This window comes from Scomber scombrus, chromosome 2, assembly GCF_963691925.1.
Source record: "Scomber scombrus chromosome 2, fScoSco1.1, whole genome shotgun sequence".
Classification (NCBI taxonomy): Eukaryota; Metazoa; Chordata; class Actinopteri; order Scombriformes; family Scombridae; genus Scomber; species Scomber scombrus.
This window is the reverse complement of record NC_084971.1, coordinates 17,201,139-17,226,497: the sequence shown is the minus strand read 5'-3', so window position 1 is coordinate 17,226,497 and position 25,359 is coordinate 17,201,139. Positions and strand designations below refer to the sequence as shown.

Genomic DNA, 25,359 nt, shown 5'->3' with positions numbered 1-25,359 from the left:
TTTTATGAGGAGGGACAAGAAGTGGCGAAAAACTATAAACATAAAATAGCATTTCTTTGAAAGGAAAGCCTTTGTATGCTCTTACATTGTATACTCTTTGTACTCACTTACAATTTCCTTACCAACTTCTGGCGGTAGAAAAATTGGTATTTGTGTCTGTAAAGTGGATTTCTTTAAACTTTTTGTATCAGAAATTGGTGCAAAACTGTTTCAGAAGTACTGACACTGAAACGGAACATATCTTTGATGTTGTTAATGGATGCAAATGACACATTTACAGCTAAGATGATGCTGCATTGTCCACATTTGTCAAGAGACAGGGAAAATGATACTCGAAACAATACATTTGGCCCCAGAAATGTAAGCTACATTGCCATTTGCTGTTTTCTTAACAGCTCTTTTGTTGCCTGGACTTTTTTTGTGGTTGACATGTTGAATGATGTTGACTGGCATCATTTGGTGGGCTTAGGTTATAACTATATTTGAAAAGGGTCAGATGTGGTAAAATCTCTGTGTCAGAGTTATGAATATGTGATTTTCCCCTCCTCACTTTTATGTCTACCAGTAGGCCAGCACTTCACTGTGATTTACTTCAGTCTTTCATTGTCCACTGCCCATGACACACAGCATTATATTTACCAAGTGGCACAGAGCAATATTGTTTTGATGAAACCTGTGGTGAACTGTGATCATGCGTATTGCTAATCCTGTGAAAAGAAACTGATGTAATGGATGCAATAGACTTGCATTGCTTAAGCTAAATCGTTCATCATTGCCATCTGCTTCTTGTGGAAAGTCTACTAATCTCATGCATGTAATAGATTACACTGATATAATGGTCATGCTGTAAGAGGCTTTGAATTGTATATTTCAGTCTCCTTTATTCCTCCTATTCCTGTGGTTTTAGAAACAGCTGAAATTTTATATTTTTGAACTACAAATGTGACCATGAGTGACTCTCTTCTGATCCAAAGTACAGCATTTTAAAATATCGACATGCAGTGGCTGCATGGTATGTAGTTTTTCCTTGTGTCTAACACTATAAAAACAAGCATTGGGACTAAAAGTGCACCCGATGCATATTATATCCTCAGAATGAGCACTTCAACATTATTGGATGCAACTTCATCACATAAAATGTATTTTTCTTAACCTAACCCTGAAATCAATTCCAGAAATGACGCAATGCTTCAGTAGTCAAAACGATGAAGGTGTTGTTTGACCTTCTGTGGAAATAGTTTATACAGTATAGAGTATTTACAGTACAACTGCAGTATTTTAGTGCTGGACTCATTCAGCCTACAGGCTTTTTCCCTGACCCCTGACTCCTAAATCCCTTCCAATGGTGCGTTGTCATGATTGATGACGTTATTAGGGACATCAGTGACACATAGAAACGAGGACACGCTTCGATAGACAACAGCCTCTGCTCATCTATCTTCCTCTTGCATGTGTGTGTATGCATTTATCAGACATGAAGCTGTGGGGTACAGTGCAACATTTCTGTCAGTCTTCATCAGCACAGAAGTAGGTTTTCCATTCCTGTTGTGACCAACTAAGAACAAGTCTCTACTGCGTGTTAGCAGAATAGCAGGCACTGCATGTCACATATCTCTGTGTGTGTGTTTGTGTGTGTGTGTGTGTGTGTGTGTGAGAGAGAGAGAGAGAGAGAGAGAGAGAGAGAGAGAGAGAGAGAGAGAGAGAGAGAGAGAGAGAGAGAGAGAGAGAGAGAGAGAGAGAGAGAGAGAGAGAGAAATAGTCTCCATGGTACCCCTCTCCTCCTCAGTATTCTCTTCATGGCCTCCAGTCCCTTCTACTGTAAGACAAGCTCTGCATTGCTGTCACTAGCCATTATAACGTATACAGCATCATACAGGGCTTCTCTCCTCTGAGGCCTATGGATCAAACACACATACAGGAGGGAAAACATGCACATATGGTCCATACTCATGAACACACGGCATCACACATCATACACTCATCTGTCTCTCTGGCTTGAGTTTCGTTGCCTTCATCTTACAGTTTTCTTGTATTGCACTCAGTGGGGGAAAGTAAAAAAAGTACTGTACTGTACAGTTTTGAGGTATTGAGGTAAAAACAGGAGTTTTTACTTGTCCTTTTCTTGTTATGCAAGTATATAGTTCAACACCACTACATTTCAGAGGGAAATATTGTACTTTCCACTCCATTACATTCAGCTAGAGTTACTCATTACTCTGAAGATTAAGATTTTGCATACAAAACAATCAGTTTATACTAGTGTTTTACCGCTGTTAAAGGTTAAACAATACAATATATACAGTATTATCTATATTAGCAATATAACAGCAATTATTTAAAAATTGATATTAAATGATTATCAAAATTGTTGGCTACTCTGTCGGTGGACTTACTGATTAATCATTGCAGCTCTAAATGCCTTAAATTGGTCATTGTAGTCCAGTATTTATACTTTTATCTCCAACCACTGTTCTATCTTTAAAAAATCTGAAAAGTAACAAAAACTTTGTTGTAAAATTCACCACTCATAAATTAGTGTAAGACTCAAGTTATGTTTTTGTAGTCATAGAGCAGTGGGATCTGTTTTAACACTACAGTGGTCATGGACCTAAAAAAAAAAAGCAACCCGTCTGTTACATAAAGTGCTGGATCCACTTTAGACAGATGGAGCACTGATAGTAGCAACTAGAACTTTTTGGGGGGGCTGTTTAGGAAATCATGTCTCTCTCTTTCTTTCTTCACACACACACGCACACACACATACACATCTTCAAACCACATACACGCTGCAGGTCCAAACTTCCTTCCTCAATGACATCATTTAGTTGTGGTGCCCCCAGCGGCAGCAAGCCTAGGAAGGGCGGAGGTGCTGGTGCTGGTGCTGGTGCTGGCGCTGGCGCTTGGATGTCTGATTTGATTCACCCTGACAACCAAGGACCATTTGGGAGCCCTGTAACCACGGCAACTCCCATCACAACATTCTAGGTGGTTGGTTGACAGGGCCAGTCAGGGCCGGTGTTCCTTGCATCCATTTTTAATGGTCAGTGTACTTAGTCGCTCTTCCTGGGCCTGTCTCCCCGCGGTCCCATCTCCAAGAAGGAGAGGCAGCCGCACTTGGTGGAAAAAGCCCCCATTACATATTTATTGTCCCCAGTCTTAATTATTGAGCCAGAGGGGATGTGGGTTTTGCTCTCTCTCCCTCTCTCTTTCTAGCTCACTCACTCCCGTCTCTCTTTTTAACTTGAAGCGATGAGATCCTCTCTTTCCTTCTATCTCCTTTTTCTCTCCCTTCTATCCATTTGTAAGACCTCCATCCTTCTAAGCTATGCAACTTCATATCCATTTAAAGTAACCACCAGTGGAAAATATGAGGTTTTGGGTATGCTCTACTCTTAGCAGCTTGTGCTCTGGAAAATGACACAGTATGTTCACAAAATATTCAGCAGGAAGCAGAAGAATTGGCATATGTGACATGTATAATAATGGTGTGTCACAGCTAAAGGCAAATGATTTCGTGATCGTTGCATGCATTTAGCATCTACTTTCTAGTTCATATACATCTCATTAAGCATTTCAAAATGCATGTAGCTGCACTTCTTAGCAGACTTCTTTCCTACTTTAAATTGGCAGCCCCATATGCAAGATGTAATCTAGTTTCAGGCACATGGTGTGTCCCTAATTATAATAGTTATGGTTGATTATAGAGTTGGCAAGAAGTTTTCAGTATGTTGCCATGCACAGCAAGAGACATAACAGTCATTTAAAAATCCCTGATGAACATCCACATCTTTGCATTTCCCTGCATGTTATTTTGAGTCATACTCATGTACTCCCACTCCTCCACTGGGAGCAATAATCAATCTGAGGAAAAAGGTTTTGTAACCCCATCCTTCTCTCTCAGCCGTGGTAACATGACATTGGAGAAGAAAGATCAAGAAATGTATTTTTGGACTCAATTGTCCATTGCCTCCCCTTTGACCTTCAAGGTCTAAAGGAGTTATTGTAACATAGGTTAACTTACGTTATTTATGCTTTAGTTGACTTGTCAAATTTCCTCTGTCTCTATTTCTGTGGTGTGAGAAATGTTTCTCACTTTTGCCAGATATCAATTGATGTTGATCTATGAGCTTTTATTGGAAAAGATGAAAAGGAGAGTTGAGGCATAGCTTTAATTTGTCCAGGCAACAAGAAATTACCTTGAGTTATAGGCATAGAAGTGTGACTTCTTACATTCACATCCAGCTATTCTTTATCTGGCATAAGTCAGCAGTCACTCTAATGCTCAGTGAAGAGGAAAGTGTTTTTCTTTCACAATAGGAAGGCCATCTCTTGACTTGTGGTGCACATTGGAATTCAATGAATGCATGAAGCAGGGTTCGTGAACTGCTGCGTGGTTCCTCTGCCGCCTCCTCATCCTTTATATAAAACAGAAGGTTCACACAGTCATTGCGATGTGTTGGATGTGTGCGTGGCAGTGTTCGGGCTAACAAGTTACAAAGTAATGCGTTTCTCAGATTACTTTTTTGTTCTAACAAGTAACGCAATATGTTACTTATGCAATTCAAAGTTATCAGTCATCAGTCACTTTTTTCACTTTCACTTTTTTCAAATAAGTATCCGTTTTGGTTTTTTATCTATTGCGGCGAGCTGCGTGGAATGAGAGACAGGAAGCAGCTCTCAGCAATGTCAAATTTTAATTGACATAATACACAGGGAATAGGAACTCAAAAACATAATAGCAAAATACAGCCGTGGTCAAGAAATATAAATGCACAAAAATAACAATTACCAACATAAACTATCATGTTCTGAACACATTACAAACACTAACAAAAAGTAACATTTGCAGTTTGGAACATAAGAAAATTACTAACTAACTACTCAGTCCAGTACCAGGTATGATGGAAAATCTGGGGTCCATTGCTAATTACTGTATCTCCTTTTTCTTTTGTTGCCACAAAAAAATAAAAGCCCTGATGCATTTGCACTGTTTCTTTCCTGTTTGTGCACATGATCATAATGTAGTGACGGCTCTCATTTCCCTTCATGCCTAGTGTTGGACTGGCTAGTTTATTAAGTTTGCGGTTTTATCTTCCAAAATGTAAATTTTAATTTTGTCAGTGTTTGTAATGTGTCTGTTCAGAACATGGTGGTTTATGTTGGTGAATGTCATTTTTGTCATATTTGTAGTTTTAACCATGAGTGAGCTGGCTGTTACATTTCTTGACCACAACCACGTCATTAAGGGTTGATATTGCTGGGAACTGTTACCGGTCTCTACTTCTGTATTGCTCACCACAGTTTATATAACTAACATGCAAGGAATCACAAAGAGGTTACATTTTTGGTAATGCAAAAGTACTTAACATGTTACTTTTCTCAGTAGGTACAGTGACGTTGTTACGTAACACGTTATTTTTTAATGGCAGCAATGCTGTAATGTAATGTGTTATTTTTGAAAGTGACGTTACCCAACACTAGTGGGGGGCACATTCTTTGAATTGCTGCTTGCTCACCTCAAGCATAAGACCACAGGTCTTAGGTGAATGCGGCGAGTGGAAGAAGTGCACTCTCAACAGGGCAAGGAGAGGAAGGTAAAGGACTACCTATTTCACACTGAAGAACCACAATCTATTGAACACCCAGTTTAGATAGTATATAATGGAAGAGGATGTGGGAGATGGGTTATAACTGGAGCAGCATGTGGATAAAAGGTCCAGTTATTGAAGGGTTAGCCTGCTTCTGGGCTGAAGGAAATCCATATTTTATTTGACGTGAGAGCTGCTCAAGGCCTGTAAATTATTACTGCTGTATTCCACCTGCTTGTGGAGGTCACCCAGCCAGCTAGATCAGAAGATTTGTGTGTATGTGTGTGTCGGCAGCCGTGCTCCTGATGTGTGTACAGCCCCTTTAGCCTACAGTACAGTAGGTGTAGCATGTCACAGGGCCACAGCAGTCACACCGTAACCATACTGCAGACTCACCCATCCATCTATCCTTCCCTCCATCCATCCATGTACTAAAACACATTACAGAGATGACTGCCTCCGATGTGCCACTTTCCCCCCAGCATTAAAGGCTCTCTACTGTATGCCACTGAAGGCAGGGCATATCATGGCCACAATGAAAGACACATAAACACATGCACATACTTACACACACATTCACACTTACACATGGGTACACAGGCACACAAGGAAAAATAGCCACATTTACTCATGTTATACATAGTGCATTTTTAGATGCTTGTACTCCAATATTTCCATTTTATGAGACTTTCTATTGTTACTGCACTACATTAGAAAAAGACGTACTATATTTATGTATAGTATTTTATTCTATTATCTTTATATCATTGCTGTAGGTGCAAGTTATAGTACTTTGCATAAAGATTTTACTAGCAAAGCATAAAATAAGTTCGTAAAATATAATGTATCACTATTGTTTAAACTGCCCTACAGACAGACCTACAGTAGTCGTTGGGACCAAATGCTGCTTAAATGTTAACAAGCTGGGACCAAATGCTGCTCAAATGTTAACATTTTAATGTTAGCACATTGAATTCTCTGAAAGGGAAAATGTATCCAATTATTTTCATTATCGATTAATCTGCCAATCATTTTCTTGATTAAATTAATCATGTGGTGTGTAAAATATCCCAAAAGAGTGATGTCCATCACAATTCCCCAGAGGTGACATCTTCAAATAGAGTTTTTGTCTCGCCAACAATCCAAAACCGAAAGATATTCAGCTTAACTATAGAACAAGGAAAAGCAGCAAATTCTCACAATGAAGGCACTGGAATCATCAAAAAATTTTGATACTTTTCTTGAAAAATTAATTTTTGAATGATCAAAACTGCTGCAGATTCTGTCCAACTAATTTCTAAACCAACTAAGCATTTCTACTCTTCAATGTACTTTCGATTAAGTACTTTTAGCTGCTGATGCTTATATACTTTTCAGTAAAAGTTGAGGATTGTGGGACTTTACTTTTACTTTTAACATTTCTGCGTACTTTTCCGCTGTGGTTTTGTTACTTTTACTTAAATAGCTTACATCAGAGCTCTATACACACTGTGACATCGCTATGCACTTGACCACATTACATTATTACAGTACTTTTCTTCCTCTTATCCATTCTTTCTTACTTCACCATCTAGCCTCCATCTCACTCTTTTTAACCTTCTTGCCCCTCAGCTGGTGCTCATCTTTCTCTCGCCTCCTCCCTCCATCCCTCCTTCTGTAGTCCTGCTGAGCTCTTTACGACTCTCTCACTAATGCACCGCTCAATTAGTCTTCGATGAGGTTTCCACTGAAGGCTGGGTAAATAGGTAATTACATGTTGTCATCCTCCCACCCCGTGCTAATCCACTCAACTTCACTCCACTCCTTTCTGTCTACCTCTCTCTCTCTTTCTCTCTCCCTCTTGCTCTCTCAATATCATGGATGGCTGCCAGAGATGGTCCAATAGAGGCCCAGCGTGGGCCTGTTAGTCACAGCTGGCTTAACCCTTCGATTGGCCACGTTCAGCACTTTGCTTAGTGCACAGTTTTCACTTTTTTTCAGCCTGCACTTCAGCTGTGTTATTTGGGACACTTTATCATCATAATGGGAAAACTGGAACCACCCACTGCCTAAATGCTAACGTAATCCTGCCCTGCTGATAGAGATATTAAGCATGTCCAGGTGTGTTTTAAACACTTCAGATACTGTGTCAAAAAACGTCAGACAAAGAGGTGAAATGAACGGTGACAGGTGGAAAGTAGTAGTGGCAGGGATTTGTACTTTCTGTGTGATGGACAATCAGAGAGTATAGGCACTGTGGCGCTGTGCTCTGACGGCTATTGATGCGATCAAATTACCTGCCTCAAGGCAACAGTCCACAGGCAGTCTGTGAAGCTGGTGGGATGTTTCATTGTGCTTGTGTCTGCTGGGGCCCAGAAAGGAAACAGAATATTTATCAGCTTTACTGCTGCTGAAATAAACGGATGCAAATGCATTGTCTTTGGGTTGTCCTCATCTGTTACATCAACAATAACAATGTTTACTGTGATATATAAATGTGTATTCAACATTATCCATCTAGGCAGGCTCACAAATTCTGCCGTTGTCAAGGTCTGGCCATTATTCAACAGTGTCGTAACAATGTGGATTTTCATCTCTCATGTGTTGGGACCAGGCCACTTCCATGCAAGGAGTAGCTGTAAAGGGCCAAGTTTCTTTGGGGGGAAAGCGTGAATTCAAACATTAAGGGAGTAGAACAGAGAGAAAAAGAGAGTAATGCCTGCATAATGAACTTTGAAATAGAAATTTTAAAAAAGTATTAAGATTGGAAATGGAAAGAATTTAAAATGAGAAGACCTTGGCTGTGGTGCACAAAATCTTCATTTTTTTTATGGATACAAAGGAATCAGAAATAGCTTATTTGACATTCCAGGGCCCCGCTTTTTTCAGGGAGAAGGGAGATATTTGTGAGAGCAAGACTCAGACAACTGAAGAATGAGAAAGTACTGAAGATAAATAATAGTTTGTGTGGGCCTTTGGAGATAGAGAGACAGCAAAAAAAAGAAAGTGAGAGGAAGAGGGTGGGGTTGGTGAGAGGAGAGCAGAGGAAGAAGAAAGGGAAGTTGATGGAGAAAGGACGATCAGGAATAAAAGAAGGTAGAAAAGGTGCAGGGAGGAAGGGAGGGCAGACAGAGTGTTTGGGGAAGTAGAGAAAGTGATAAGTTGAGTTCAGCCAGACAGCCTAAATCCTCATCTCAATCAATCACATTTTCCCTTCCTCTCCTCTCAGTTTGTCTTATTGATTTCTTGTTTCTGCCACTGTCCTGAAAGCCGACTCAAATGACTTTTCAGAGTTTTGGGGGTTTAATCTCCCAGTGAAAACTACTGTTTGGTCATTTGTTCTCACAACTGTGTAAGAGAAGTCAAGGGATCACTAGTCTCATCAAGCAAATGGTGCAGCAACACAATCTCTAATAAGTTCTGTTCATATGCAAGTATTTAGCATGTATCTGTTATTTTATGAGCAAAATATTATGTTGTTACATTCAGTGGGTTGACAGTGATCACAGTTGTTTGGTGTTTTGGTGCAAGTCAAACTCAGATCTTGTGTCCTGTAGAGCAAGGCCAAGTCACAAGTTTGCATAATCAAATTGCAAAGATGTGAGTTTTTTATATATCTCGGCATTTCACTTCGCTGACCAGCGCTTTTCCTCTCTTGCCCTCGCCTGGCCTTTAAGGCAGTCCAGACAGGTTGTCATTGCTGATGGCCATCCTGCCTCCCCTTTTGCTCTGGTAATCAGCTCATCTATGATTACGTGATGATTCCCACAATGGAAAGGTTGCTACCAGGTGCCTGCATCCAGGACATCAACAAGGCTGCCCTACAGCTCCTTCCACTGTTGTTATTGACGCCAGAATTAACAACATAAAACTTCAGCAATCTGAGAAACTCAGAGCAGATTTCGTCAGCCTCACTGACAATGTGCTAAATTGTAGTAAACGGTTTTGTCAGCTCCATCTATGGTAGAAGGGCTACTGCCAGGGATGTGGCATCCCTTCTGTTGACAACTTATCTTGACAACTAGCTATCTCCTCTCTCAACCAGTCAAAACTCTTTAAACATGATTGCATTAAAACCACACAGGATCCAACCGTTTGTCCACAAACATTGAACTGATTCTACACTCCAAATGATACAACCTTGTGCCCTGTAAGTCCTGTTTCTCTTTCTCTTGTTAACCCTTTCTTACTACAGATCTGTTCATTTCAGTAATCACTGTCTTATTCCTACCAAGCCTTGTTTTCCAGTCATATCTTTTAATGTTACATCCTTTTTCTCAATCCCTGTGGTTAGTAGGAACAGACAAAAAGGAACTTGATTACTGTCTCTTGCAAGGCTCAGTCTTCCAAGTCCGTTTCTCCATTTGTCTTAGTCCTTTTAAACACCCGATCACTGTCAAACAAATCTTTAATTCTTAATAATTTTGTTTCCTCTCACAATTCAGATGTCTTATGTCTTACTTAGACTTTGCTCGAATCACTACCTACTTGAAAGAGCTATAAACCATGATCAATCTTGCACTGCTCTCATATATTTGATGGTATATTTATTTGGCATGATCCACAAAAACAAGAATAACCCTAGATTTTTGTTTAATACTATAAAGCAACTTCTGAATCCTGCTCATTCTGGTTTTCCTGCCACCTCTTATGATGACTGAGATAAGTTCCTAAATTGTTTGTTGACAAGATCAGTGGTCACAGATCAAATTTCATCCTTCGAGTTTATCACTCTGATCGAGTTACCTACCCTGTTCTGCTGTCTGAGTCCAACTTTATTCTCATGCAGGATCTCTGTGATATATCTTCTCTCATGCGTCCATCGTCCTGCCCTGCTGATATAATTCAACTACATTTCTTGAAGAGGTCCTGCTAGTCATTGGCCCCTGCCTTCTCTCTACTGTCGGTCAATCTCTCCTCTTGCTGCATACCTGACTATTTCAAGATAGCAGTGTCTTCCCTCTCCTCAAAAAAACTTCCTTAGATACCACCAATTTTATTATAACTTGTATTATGAATTAGAGGTCTCAAAAAAGTAGATCAGTCACTATATTGGCCCTCTCATGAGGGGCCAATGTAACATCAAGACCACCTCTAAGAATCTTTATATCCCTTTTGACCAACTTTGAACCTTATGCTACTAAGCTCATTCAGTCTTGTTTCTTCAAGCCCATACTATCAGCCAAAAACATGGAACCCTTAGTGCATACTTTAATCTTTGTTCGCTTAGACTACCATAACGCCATCATCATCTGATGAAGGCCTTTTATCTGTGACGTGTGCAGTTGCTGTTCTTAAACTTTGAAACAGCCCTCCCTAATTTCACCAGGTCTGCTGAATCTGTGGTTTGTGGTAGCCTTCTTATATATTCTCTGATTGCTTTTAGTTTTATTTATTTTGGATGTGTGTTTTAATTCTTATCTATGAGCGGCCGTACAAGCCATAATTCATTCTGGCCCTCTCACATACATACATTCTCCTTACACATACATATGTTTTCACTCTCACATACATACATTCTCCTTACACATACATATATTTTCACTCTCACATACATATATTTTCACTCTCATACGTATACATTAAGGAGAATGGAGAATAGAGTAAGGAGAATGTGTGTGTGAGAGTGAAAATATATGTATGTGAAAGGAGAATGTATGTGTGTGAGAGTGAAAATATATGTATGTGTAAGGAGAATGTATGTATGTGAGAGAGGGCTAGAATGAATTATGGCTTGTACGGCCCCTCATACTTATTCATGTATCATGCATATGTATGTAAGTAGGTATGAATACACTTTTTAAAAGTGGTAGGTATATGAATACAAATTACTATTATTTGAAGTACTTTCAAAGCTGAATTTATAATGTTTACCTAGTTGAGAGAAACTCTTTCAATGCTTCGGAATAATAATTAAATATTCAAGGTGTGTGCTGGCGATGCAAGGATTCTCTAGCTCTGTCTCATTTATATTTTATTGTTTCAAGATTTTGCTAGAGTAGAATTAGACAGTTTTTGCTTATAAGTCAAGTAAAAATCATTCGGGAGTCAAGTCATGAATAAGTTAAACCAACAGAAGTTGAGTCTTCAAGTCTTCAGCCCAAAATTAAGTCCATTTAAGTTCAAGTTATAACTCCACAGCTTTATACATTAGCGGGATCATTACTAACCTTGCAGATCCTTTGCAGACATGTTTTGAGACGTATAAAAAATACTTTACTTTGAATACTATTTATTTATTTATTTATTTTGAATACTATTAATGTATGTCCTATGTGGTGATTCAACATAAAAAGTTCCATTACCTTGTAAAAGTTTCTTAAACTTACATCCACTCCTTCACCTCTATTGAAATTTCCAGAGTCTATAAATATGTTGATGGACACAAGAGGTCTCATACTACTCCTACTGAAATGTCCTTTCTCAGTGCACTGAAGGTTTCAAGTTTCCACATCACATTGTAAGTTGTATATTGAACCACAGCCACTGTCTTAAATTTTGATGACATGTTCTTGGATTTCCTGATTGTATTGCTGGGTTTTTATGGTGGATGTTTTTTTTTGTATTTTAACATCTTGGAACCATGTTGGAAATAGGTGATTTCACTTTAACATGTTATCCCTTTGATTTTTGTGTGTCTGATAATCCATAAATAAAATCAATCAATCAATCAATCAACACCACGGTTGGCTCCAAGCTAGTTCTGATGTCACAAATTGAGCTCATATTTACACAATTTAAACTCAGATTCAAGGTGAGCGTAGAGAAAGGATTTCCCCTTCAGCAGATGAATGTGAAAACAGCCTTCTACTGTCAAATTCTGCACATCCATCATTCTGCACAAGGAATCTCAAACATCCAACTGAAGGAACAGGAAGAAAAACACATTTTTGACTGTGTTAGCTTCTTACCCGCAACCAGTATCTCAATTTAGCATGTGTGAATTGAATAGGATTAGCTCATGGATAAACTTTGGCAGTGTAGGTTGTAAAAAACTTAATCCAGGTGGTGATAAGTTTCCTCTAAAATGTAATTGGTAGGTGCAAAATTGTTGCACACTAACATGCATGCATATGAATCCGGAGGATATGAAATTGAGGTACATAATCTTCTATATGTGCCTCTTCCCACTCATGCGATATCAGCTTCTTTGCAGAGGTTAAAAGGGTGGTTGACTGTAGCACTAGCTCTCTCTGTCCCTTGCCTTGTGTCTATCTCATGCTAAAACACACACATAAGAGTACAGTGCATACAGTGGTTGCTCCGGGGTTCCAAAAGTAGGTGAGTCACCCTATGCAGAGGCAATTAAAATCTCTGTCACAGTGTGATGTCATCAACTGCCGTCCCAATAGACACTGAGTTGTGAGCCTTTAAAGATCAATGTTTCACTTGAAAACATGCTCAGGGGTTACTTCTGGAGTCTGCTTGAGTCTGTTTGTGTGTGGCAGGGGAGATGACAGATCACTGGTAATCAGCATGTGTGTGAGTGCATGTGTACACACATGCTCTGTAGTCATATACATCAAACAGACACTCTCCCTTCAAGCCATTTCCAGCAATGTTTTGTTTGTTGTGCTATGAGAGAGACTGTTATATTTTACTGGCATTTTTGCACATCTTATTTACATGCTGCTCGTTATATATCTGCTATGAGCACTTGACTCTTCTGTGAGTGACATGTCGGCGTCTTCTTTTTTGGTAGCTCATCTAGTATAAGTTTAAGGAGTTGTTAGATAAACAAAACATCTGTTTGTAGTCAACATCACCTCAATTGGGACTGAGCAAAGACAGAGACCAGAAGAATTTCAGTTCCTTAGGCAACTCAGTTTTAATCAGTTTGCATGTTAGGATGTTTGTAAATTCAAGCACTGCTTTACACAGTGGTTACAGAGAACACAAACAAACCCACAACTTGAACATGATGGCAATACAGTTGTGGTTTCAATGTGTCTAAAATCAAATCCCAAACTGTTCAGATCTTGAGACTGAGTAAATTACTATGGGAACAAGACTGAGGTCACTTTCTTGCCTGGTTGGCTTCTTATTCAAATTGTTTTATTCTACAGGTAACTGATCACTGATTGGACAGTGTTCATGACTATCATAGTGCATCATCAGTGCTGCCTGGATCAAAATAGGGAAAATCTAATTTTAGTAAGCAAGTGCATGCTGCAATTTATTGCGCCTTATATGTCTTCTCATCTTCTCTAGAGATCACACAGACCTCACAAAGAAATAATTATACTCTAGACTGCAATTGGACCTAATTTATTATGAATAGTGACCAACAGACAGTAATATGGTGAGAGGACAGTTCCTTCACAATTCACCATCAATCGATGGATTTAATAGAGGTTTAGCTTTTTAGTTCATGAAAAGGTCACATATCTCCTGTCACAAAATAGTGCCTTTAGTCCGTTTTGCTTTCACACCCCAAACAAACCTCACTAGAGTCCTTGCTGCTTGGAAGTAGTTCAGTCAGCACCAGAGTATGACTGGAAGCTTTCACATGAGACCAAATGAGTTGAAAAGGTGTGAAAGCACCCAGTGACCATCAAAATATGGTCTAAAACAGTCAACAGATGTTTTCAGAAACTTGTGTGACCTCTTTGCTTTTCTTAATGAAATGGAGGAGTAGCTTGTTTTTTCTTCTTGCCTTGAATCTCGTTTTTCGTACAACGTGATGATGCAACAAACACAAATTGTCTCTACATTGACATTTCTGTCAGTCCGCCACTATTTCAACCAGCCAAATAGAATAACTTAAGTCTAATTGCATTTGGTGGCTCAGCTTTGGGAATATCAAATCAAATTAGGATTATCAGTGCTCTTTTCCATGGCACATGGTTTGCCTTAAGCTATGCTTTTCAGGATCTGTCTTTTGTCTTTGTCTCTCTCTTTCTCAGTGTCCCTTCCAGCTGTACTATGCCTTCACTTTGTAGTCTACCCGTGTCTCTCTCTCATCATCCTCCCACACTTGCTTTTTCTTTTCTTTCCATTTTTAGATCTCATTCTGTCTTTTAATTATATTTTTTCCCCTCACTTTTGCTTTGCCCGTCTCAGAACTTTTCAACCCCATCCCTTAATAAATTATTTTTTCTTTAGATATGTAGCAACTAATATAAAAACTGCAATATAATGTGACAAAATGTTATAAAATGACTAAATGAGGCAAAAATAAATAAACCCTGTTAATCCAATAAACAGCCAGCTAATGTAATAGCAATTTATGATGAATAGGGCTTTTTCTTTCTGATGATGATGTAACTGGCTGTTTTTAAGCATTATGGGTACAGCTTGCTCAAAATATTTAAACCCATTTTCTATTCATATGATTTAAGTGTGAGAATTATTACATCTTAAAACATTCAGAGAGACATCATCATATATATTTTGACAAGTTATCACATTTTCCAGCAGTTACATACTTCATTTCTCTTACTCTTATATTTCCAAATTTACCCCCCTTTCATTTCCTCCTCTTTTTCCTCCTCTGTCCTCTCTTCTTCTTCCTCACTTTCTTATACCTCACTTCCCCCCTCCCTATACGTGCTGTCTGTCCTGTGAAAAAACACAAGCCTGTCTATCAGTCTTTTGAGTCAGTCTTTGTTCTGTCAGAAGCTATCCCAAAGATAAGTGTGACTGATCGCTGCAGGCCCGGGCAGACAGACAGTATATAATTGAGTGATAGGAACTAATGTAAGTGAATGGCTTAGAGCCGACTGTGATCCACAGCAGCAGCAGAAGCTCTGGCACCGAGGGAGGCTCTCTGTTAGGCCCTCGGTAATACTAGCGACAACAGCCACCCAGATTACAATCTGGTGACTACCTGGCTGCGTGTGTTTGTGTATGTGGCTCAGGTTATCTCCTTTTTGTCTTCTTTACATCCGGCATCTTTTTTCTTCTTCATTTCATAGCTTTGTTTGCTGTTCATTTTCTTGTCCTTCCATGCACCTTTTCTCATCTCTCTCTCTCTTTCTCTGTCCCTCTCTTTTCATCTCCCTCCTTCTCTGTCTCCTTGTTATCTTAGCTCTTTAATTAACGTGACACGCTGTGAAGTGAGATACTAAATAATGCAAGCTTTTCCAGTGACTTTGAATCAGTCGGAGTGATTAGTGGCCACACGCAATACGGGCACGCTCATACACACTCACACACCAAAACTGAGGCCTTTCTTTATCAGTGATCTACCTTTTAATGTCCATATTCATTTTGCAGCAAAAATGTAGGCTTAATTAGACAAATATCCACATGAATACTCTGCTGAGAGTAGAGTGTATTACCAGCATGAATTTAAATGGAGTTAGCAATTATCCCTTATAAAGGCAGTGCGTAAAGGTTGCAGAACTGTTAATATTGTTAACTATCATTAGTGCTAAAACAACTGAAAAAAACTCCAAACTACTACTACTACTACTACTTCCACTAACCAAAGTAAAATTATTCTGGACAACATCAGAACTAATTAAACCTGGAACAGTCATTTTAAGAAAATCTACCTGGAATAGAGCTCTAATATCCAAAACAAAAATTTTAAAAATGAATCTGCCCTGTGTTTGAGGGAGATACAGTAGATACTCGAGCTTATGCACTTTCCCATATCTACTGTAGTAGTGTAATTCACAGTGCAGAGGACTCCATTTGTGCAGGGAGAGATCTAGGTTATCCCAAAGCAATTGTTTCAGACCAATCCAAGTGGAAAATCCAGTGTGGGTTTAGTTGTTTACTGCCTTGGCTGCAGGGATGCTAAGAGCTCTAGGTTCCCGCGTTCTTCTACCCCCATCCCCACCCTCCCTTGTCTTTTTTTAATCAGATGGTTTGTTCAGGAGTGGAGGGGATTAAGACTGCTGCTGCTGCTGCTGATGATGACTCTGTCTAGTTTTGGAGAGCCCACAAACACATGCATGTCTGCACTCAAATGTACGCACAAACATGTAGAAATTACACTCTATGCAGGGTGTGCAGAGGCAAAAAATAGACATGTACATATATGCATGCTATGACACACAGTTACATGCATGTACGCACACATTCGTGCAAGCAATTCAGGGCAAGCACAGGCAGTCTGTCTTAATATACAAGCATAAGCATACATTCACATACAGAGGCATTGACATGAACTAGCCTATATGCGTGACTATACAGTACATGACTACACGTTCATTCACGCAAAAATGCACATTACATATCTAAATCTAATCTTCTGTTTCTCTCTCTCATCTGCCTCTGCTCACTTTCACTGTCTCTCATTCAACAGTGTCAAAGTCTGGACAGCAGCAGTGATCTGCCATGTCTCATTATGTCATGTGATTTGAGCTGTGAGATTTCTGACACACAGACTGACGTCTGTCTCTTCTAATGCCTGACACTAACACTGGGCACTACAGATGGTAGAGAGGCAGACAGACAGAGGAACAGAGAGTGAGAGTGAGAGTGAGAGAGAGAGAGAGTAAAAGTGAGGCGAAACATCTGACTGAACAAAAGGGTATAGTGAAAGACAAGATGAACAAGAAGGAAGGGAAAGAGGAACACTCAAAGAAACAGATAGACTACAACAAAAGAAGAGAGGGAGACGAAGCAAGTCTGAGGAAGGAAGTGAGCTAAGGATGAAAGGATAGAGACACTGAGCTGTATGTTGATCCAACACTGTGTGCAACATAGCCAGCAGATAACACCAGTCAGTCTCCTCCCTCTTTAATCTCCCCATCATCCATCAATCCCTCGCTCCATCCATCAACCCCTCCATCTTAAAGCCATTCGTTCCTTTTCATCAATCTGAAATCATGCAGTTTTGACGCACATTGGGAAGAAATCCGGTATTGAAGTGCGGCCTGCTTTGTAGATTGTGTAACGTTAAAAAACTACAGCAGACAAATTGAGGCTTTGGCTTCAATGGGAGGTTTTTATAAAGTGAATTTGAAGCTGACTGATGTTTCAATGCTAAATGTTTGACATAAGTTGAAACTCATCAGCTACTTTGTGAACTCCCTTACATGCACACACACAGAAAATGCACACACCAAAACACACCTCCGGCAATGAGTGTATGGTCCCAATGAAGCGAGAAGAGGAGAGGCAGCTGCATAACTGGAGTGTAAGGCCTAGGGGGAACTCACACACTCCAAGTCTGTGTGTGTGTGTGTGTGTGTGTGTGTGTGTGTGTGTGTGTGTGTGTGTGTGTGTGTGTGTGTGTGTGTGTGTGTGTGTGTGTGTGTGTGTGTGTGTGTGTGTGCGCACAGACGTTATAATATCTCAGACTCCCTTAATTTTGACTTTGGAATGATTCTAATGGCTGCTTTTTCCTTTTCGCTCTCTTTTCTCTCTCTCTCCAGGTTGTGAGGGCCTGTTTCTATCGTCCTGTTGTACAGTGAGGCAGTGAGCTCACGGTGGATACAGCATGCATGTGTCGCCATATCCCATGATGCACTCTGCCAGTCCAGGCCTGCTCCTCCTCAGCTTCCTCTTCCTCGCTGATGCTGACTGTGAGTCCTTTTTAACACTTATACACAGAAAAACTGTCAAATGTATATGTTTGTATTATTTTTAATACACACACACACACACACACACACACACAAACACACATACACACTGACACACACAAGGTTTGAATGACCTGATTTTCTTTAACAAACCGCTCCACACCTGATATCACATCCATACTGTGAGTGTGTTTATCTATGTGTGTGACAGTATAAGTGTGTGTTGGGTAGCAGGTTTGATACATGGCCAGCTGTTTTTGTCCATCCCAGTATTACTTGGCATAGATAGACAGACCACATATGGCAAATCAGATAATTTCCTCACTGCTTGTGTGATTGTGTTTATACAGTGTGTGTGTGTGTGTGTGTGTGTGTGTGTGTGTGTGTGTGTGTGTGTGTGTGTGTGTGTGTGTGTGTGTGTGTGTGTGTGTGTGTGTGTGCGCACAGACGTTATAATATCTCAGACTCCCTTAATTTTGGGAGGGGGGGGGGGGACATCCCTAACTGTGGTGAATATGCCTGCACGTGTATTTCAATGAATACACTCACTAGTATTGTGGTTATGAGTTGTATCCTAGTTTTGATAATATCGGGATGTTAATATTAAGTAAACTAGTTACTTATCTTGCTGCGATTAATAATTCAAAGGTTATGACTGACTTGCTTCACTTTTGTTTCTGTCTGCCTGGATGCTCTCGCATTTTACGCGCTCTACTAGATTTGGCTCGGATGGGAGCGACAAGCATGGCGAGCAATAATCAAATGATCCGCTATTTAACTAGTGTCTGACTTTCTCCTCAGCGTGTAGATCACGTTAAATTGGTTATTATATTTTATGTTTTTGTAGCTAACTACCACTTGATAAAAGATGAAGACACACATAAGCAGATATCAGACAATGGACAGTGACCTGACTAAATTCTTTGTATGCCAACTTAGTCTTAATATAAAGATTGGCTTGCATCTCAATGAGGAGAGGTGTCTATATTGCAAGTCTTTCCACCCTCATTTTCTGTAATCTCTCTACTCATCTGTCTAATAAAGGCACGCTATGCTCATAACATAACATTTACCTTCATGTAAATGCCAACTCATATCAGTGGTGATGAAACAGCCTGATTTGGAATGTGACTAAGGATAAAATATATGAAGACAGAAGAGGCGTGTGGGAGGACTTATATATGGGATAGAAAGAAACAGAATAATGGGGAAGAAAGATGGAGAATGGAGAATTAGTCAAGTTTACCATGCAGAATGTTTAACATCTGGAAGTTGTCTTTTGTGTATTTGTTTTAAAAATGCTTGCTCCGCAAGTGTAAATATTTTATGATGAAAATATTTAAAAGAACATTGTATAGCAGAAAAAACATGCAGCATGCACAATATGGACTTTTTATTGAAAGGAAAATGCAATGTAGCTCCGAGCTTGTGGTTGTACGATGCTGAACATATATCATCGCCAACTCTATCATCAGCTCTGTAACACACAAACGTACACACTAGCAAGTGAGCACATAACTATAAGCTTGAGGCAGCATTCCCATTCCTGCAATGATTTAAAAGTACACAGTCACACAGAGCACAGTAAAAGCACACACATCCACAAACCACTCTTGTTTTCCTTTCAGCCTCCTGCCCTCTTGTCCCCTGTGTAAGTTCCAGGGTCAGGCAGTAAAGGCCCAGTCATCCATCAAAACGATGATGCTCCCAGACTTCCTCTATGAGGGTTAGAGAAGCAGCACATATGCGACAAGGGTGGAAAGGATTTGTACTTCGTTTCCTCTGTCTATATTTTTCTCTTTCTACTGCCCTCGTCTCATTCGTTGTGACTTTCTCCATTGCTCTTTTCTCGCTTGCTGTCTGTCTCTTCTCGGCACATCCATGTAATCTGGTGAGAAAGGAGGGACAGAGGGCTTGAGGGGGGGAAAGGCTGTTCTTTTCTCTTTTATCTCATCGTGTATGACGTGCAATGCCTCTTTTAATATCAACAGTAGGGACTCAGAGATTTGAATGTTGGGAATTCAAACAGAGGCTGCTGCTGGGACGCTGACGTCTTTGGTCCGCATGTGTTGAAATGTTAAATGCACTCTGAAAAATTGATTTTACACTATAATAACATTTTACAAAATAGAGGCTATATTTGAGCTTTACTCTTCTTGTGTCTGGACAGTACCATCATTATTTTTTCATGTTTAGAAACCCCATCAACACACATGCTTGATATACAAGTTACACTCATACACAAACTAGTGGACTGAGGGTATTAAGATGTAATCAGATGGAACAGTGTCCCATGTGTATAGTTGGAAACCTTGCATGACACTGCACCATATGTGCACTCTGCACACAGGGGCTGGTGTAACAATACAAGCAGCGCACTGAGCTTTACGTGTCAATGTGCATTGTATTTTTTTTTTTTTTTAATTCATATCTCTCTCTTACTCCTTATTCCTCCCCGCCTCTCTCTCACCACCATTTTTGTTTCTCTGTGCGTTTGTGTGCGCGTGCGTGTATATGACATCTATCTGGTGGATTAAGAGTAATGCCCTGATCCTGTCGCAAACTAGGCCACTGCTCCATGTACGCAGAGAGATGCCCTGTGTGAGAAGCTGCTTCTCTCCGTGTGTCATTCAGGGCAACGGGAAACAATGCAACAACCGGGTTGTTTCTGCTGACCCCCGTTTGCCCCAAAACCAACAAGCTCTCATACTTCCCCTTGCAGCTTGGCAATAACAATAAACTGAATTACAACTCCTTGTGCAAGTGACAGAACACAACAAAATCTGTGCCTTTTTCAGAGGCTACAGTAGGGAAAGCATTACTGAGTTGCAACCCAATGTTTTAGTAAGCAGACTGTACATTTTGAAACCGAGTAAGAGCAGTTTAGTATTCCGCTTAGGGAGGCTGTTGGCAATGTGAAACTCTTTACTCCTAGTCATCACATCGTTTATGTGCTGTGCATTTCCAATTTCCCTTTTTTTCTCCACAAAACTTCATGTAAAATAACACAGAGGCACCAATAAAAATTCAACAATTTTTCTCAGAATATATGACCTTTTCATACTTGACATATGAGGCTTGTGTACAACATTGGAAACACAGAACTTGCTCATGTGCTGACTGATTGACCTGTCAACATGCAACCATATTTCTAGCACTCGCTGGCCTTGAGGTTAACTGGAATCTGAGGAGGTGGTTGGGTCAATTTTCCACAATGACAGCACTGCTTTCCTTACCTTAGGAGCCCTTGAGCAAGGCAACAAACGCCAACTGCTTAGACAGGAGCCTTCTAGGGTTACATCTGAGTGTGTCATTCAGCTTTGCCTCGGGCAGTAAGTTCAGGAGTCTGAGTTGCTATAAAAAGAAATGTGTTCTTCCACAACACATTGCAGACTTTTTTTTGTAAATTCCATCAGCCTAGTTTTTTTATTTTTTTAAACGTTGTTAAATGTAGATTTTCATTTTCTGTCAGCTTATTGTCATTTGCAAAAAATCACCCATATTTAGTTCAGGTTTTAGGGTATTGCATGTCAGGCATATTTAAATATTAAGTGTACCCATGTGAGAAGCCCTAAACCTGCACGCAAAACATAGATTCTGCAAAATATTTGATGCATTTGATTTTCTGAGAGAAAAAAACAATATTTTGTTCCATTTGGTTAAACTATAGCACATATTAAGGAAGAGGACCTGCAATACATGTGAATCAAAGATCTGTGTGTTGGTGTTTAGAGGCACGTGTATGTTTCCTTGTGAGCATGTTTGTAGTTGTCGGTTTTATATGTATATGTATGCAAGCATGTGTAGCTCTTAGAGCAGACAAGAGATTAGATCACGATAAGTATCTGGTTCCGTGCAAACATCGTCGTTCCTGATGGATGAGTTACTGTCAGGATGTCACTGGAAGTAGATGAAGAGGCAGGGTCACAGAGATCAAAGGTTTCTGCCCCAGGGATTAGTTGAGGGTGTGAAACAGAATCAAGTGAGAATCTGAGTGAGATATTTCCTTAGATGGATTGTGCTTTGTCTCTGTGATTGATTGGTATTGCTGGACTCACTCAAAGTGCCACGAAAAGGCAGGCCCCTGGTTGACGTTATTACCCATTACAGCAATACAAGATGTCAAAACGTCAACATCTGCTCAGTTACAACCATGACAGAGGCACTATGTGATCAAATGACCAAGAGGCCTATAGTATAACAAAAAATACAGGTGAATTCCTTAAAAATAATTTCCCATCAATGTATTGTTAATCTTGACAGTTATTACATGTATCAACCACGATTACAAAGATGTTTTTAAATGTGGCTCCAGATACAGCAGCTTAGAAAAAACTTCCAGTGACCTTTAATTCAATTTATAGTTGGTATAAATCCTTTTTTTTTTTTTTTACTTCATAGTATGCAGCTTTCATTAAAAAAATATTTTAAAGAGCAGATGACTATGGTATGATCAGGTTGTGAAAACTAAGCAAATTTATTGCTGAAAAAGCTGAATTTAGGGGGGTTTCTCCCCTGTGCACCCAAGGGTCATTTTCATTCATACAGTGATTATTTAAAACAAGGAAAAATAAATCTGCTGTGACACTGCAGAAAAAAGACTGTATTGATGTTAAGTAATTAACGCAAGATCTCTAATCATGCTGAAATTGTCCTTTAATTCCCTTATTTTTAATTAACATGCCACTTATCAACTTAACTGATTTCAGTCACTATCTAAATAATTCATGGTATATTTTCTGGAATAATTCATTGTATTATATTAAAATTCATCTCAAACAATGATGTTCCAGTTTGCGCTCATCCAGAATATGACATTAAACCTTAAAATAAAAAGCCTCATTTAAATGCTTGACGACCTATTTTCATCGACTGCATTGCAAATATCTCCACATACAGGGTGACAGAAATGGGTCACATTACAAACATTTTCAGAAGTCATATGTACACAAAATTAAAATGCAAATCACAGTTATGTTATGATTTTAACTGCTAGCAGCCAGTAATGGCTTTAGGAGCAGCCTCTTTTTCATATTCAGGGTAGAGCTGGGGCACAAAATATACTTTTGAATCAGTAATCTCAAACTCAATACATAGTGACCCTTTGGACTCCCTCAATAAATTCTCCATCGTTATCTATTAAAGTCAACCCATGAGTGACATGGATTACACTGAGAGAAGACAGTCCATACAGTCCATGCTGATGAGAGAAAAAATGAAGCCATTCTGCTGCTGAAGCATCCTCCCTCCCCCCGTGTGCTGCAGCACTGCCATAAAGCAGACTATTAGCAGCTAGCATAGCTGTGCGCTCATCCGCGAATAACGGGATCTGACTTCCGTTAGCTTAGCATTAGTTTAGCAGGTGCACCCGTCTGTGAAGAGGCCTGGTATAGCATTAGTTTAACTTTAACTTAGCTGAGCGCTGGTCTGTGAGTAATAGTCTGCGACCAACACTGAGAAAACCCTCTGTTCATCTTTATGGGAAGCCAGCTCTGACCCAGTAAAGTTGTTTACCCAGTGGGTAGACCATGTGTTTCTGATGACCTGTGTATAAAAGAAAAACCCCATTTGATTAATTCCTCCCCTTGTGTTTCTATCAAATTAACCCTGATTAATTCGGATACTAGCCAGATCCTGGGGAAGCTATGGTGGGTAAGTGGCATGCTACTTGGACATGCATTACTATCTGTAATAAAATTGGCATTTTATCCTATGTAACTGCATCACTGTTGATGCTTAGTAATGTCAGCTGGAAGTTGTCCAAAAAAAACGCAGACCTAAACTGTAGGCATACAGAGAATCCAAAAATTATCTAATAGTCCAGATTTTCTTTAGGCACAGATCTGATTGATGGAAACTAAACTAAACTTTGTGAAACATTGTTTGTGAAGTTTTATCAAAAGTTACGGTATTTAATTGTGTATAATTCAATTTCCAGTGTTGAAATAGCCCATTTGGCCAAATGTTTTCTAATTAACATGTATTCGTGCTGCAAAAGGATGATAGCTGTCTCTCTATGTTTATTGGCCCCAGCAATCCAATTTCATTTCCAGGACGAAAGAGAGCAGCTGATAATTTGCTCTTAATGTGTCGGTTTGATGTTAATGTGTTTTAAGTTATGGTTCTGGCCAGCTGCCCACCCACTCTTGAGGCTGACTATCATGGCCCTGGCTCAGGCCCCAATATTGGCCTCGTTCCTCAACTTGTCTGACAAGCCTGACTCAGTTCTCATTTAGGGAGTCATCAGCTAACCGCCCACCACCGTGTACAACACTATTCAGCTGGATCTTTCCCTGGCAAGGACTGTAAATTACTCATTACATGCCTAACTATCAACAAGAGCACATGCACACAAACACAGGAAAATATGAGGCGCAGGCACAGATGCTTGGCAAGTTATAGTGACATCCAGAGCAGCCTTTTCAGATGTGATCAAAACTTTCAACACAGACATGAATACTCACAAAATCTGTTCATGCACATAAACACATGTCCACACACAGAGGATTGTCTGTGAACATGTCCAAAGGGGGTGTACCTCATATCAGTCTAATCAGGAAGTTCAATTACCATGTATCCCATTCCTCCTCTGAGGGATGATCCACTATTCAACCTGTGAGCAGAAATAGCCAAGCACTCAGCTCAAAAGCGCACACACATACTCACAAATACACTCAGGATTAGGATGTCCAGGCTTCTCTGTTTGCTCCTCACACCTCTAACTATTTGTCTTTCTCTAATGAAACCTCAGCTTAGTCACTCTACGTTCTCATCTTTGATTTTATAAACCAGCGGTAATCCAGCATCTAAGTAGATCTTATTTCCATTTTACTTTGATACCTGCAGTATCAGAAGGAGTGGGTCCGTTTTATGCTGCTGAGTCCATTGCTTTTTGTTGATTTGATTTTTTCGGATAGGCCTGTCTGCTTTATGCTTTTTCGCATCAGATCAGCTAAGTAATTGAGGGCACATAAGATGAAGCCTGAGGGCACATAAATTGCAATATTTTACAGAGTTTTGGAAAGATCTGTAGGAATGAAGAGATTTAGATCACTTACTTCCTTAAAATAAATTACAAAGATGTCTTGTTTCATTATTATTTAATTCAGTGCAGATTAATCTAGTCAGAGAACATAATCATTCTTAGATCAGTTGATGAGATTCATTTCTAAATTTTAAATTCTCATCAAATGTGGGATCCCGGGGATAAAACACATACCTCACACATGCTGTGTTGCTCAACACATATCCATGAAATTCTCTGTCATAAAATATTATGGGGGGGCCTCATTGATCACACTTTTAACGCT

The 25,359-nt window shown here is 39.7% G+C and overlaps 1 protein-coding gene across 1 annotated transcript in view; it reads left to right on the top strand.

The window, feature by feature from the left end:
• The first annotated feature begins 17,964 nt into the window (after positions 1-17,964).
• Positions 17,965-25,359, top strand: part of ptprdb (protein tyrosine phosphatase receptor type Db) — a 58,503-nt gene continuing 51,108 nt past the window's right edge. The window contains exon 1 of the mRNA XM_062441361.1: positions 17,965-18,049. Within this exon, the coding sequence (XP_062297345.1) occupies positions 17,965-18,049 (85 nt within the window). The remainder of the gene's footprint in view (positions 18,050-25,359) is intronic.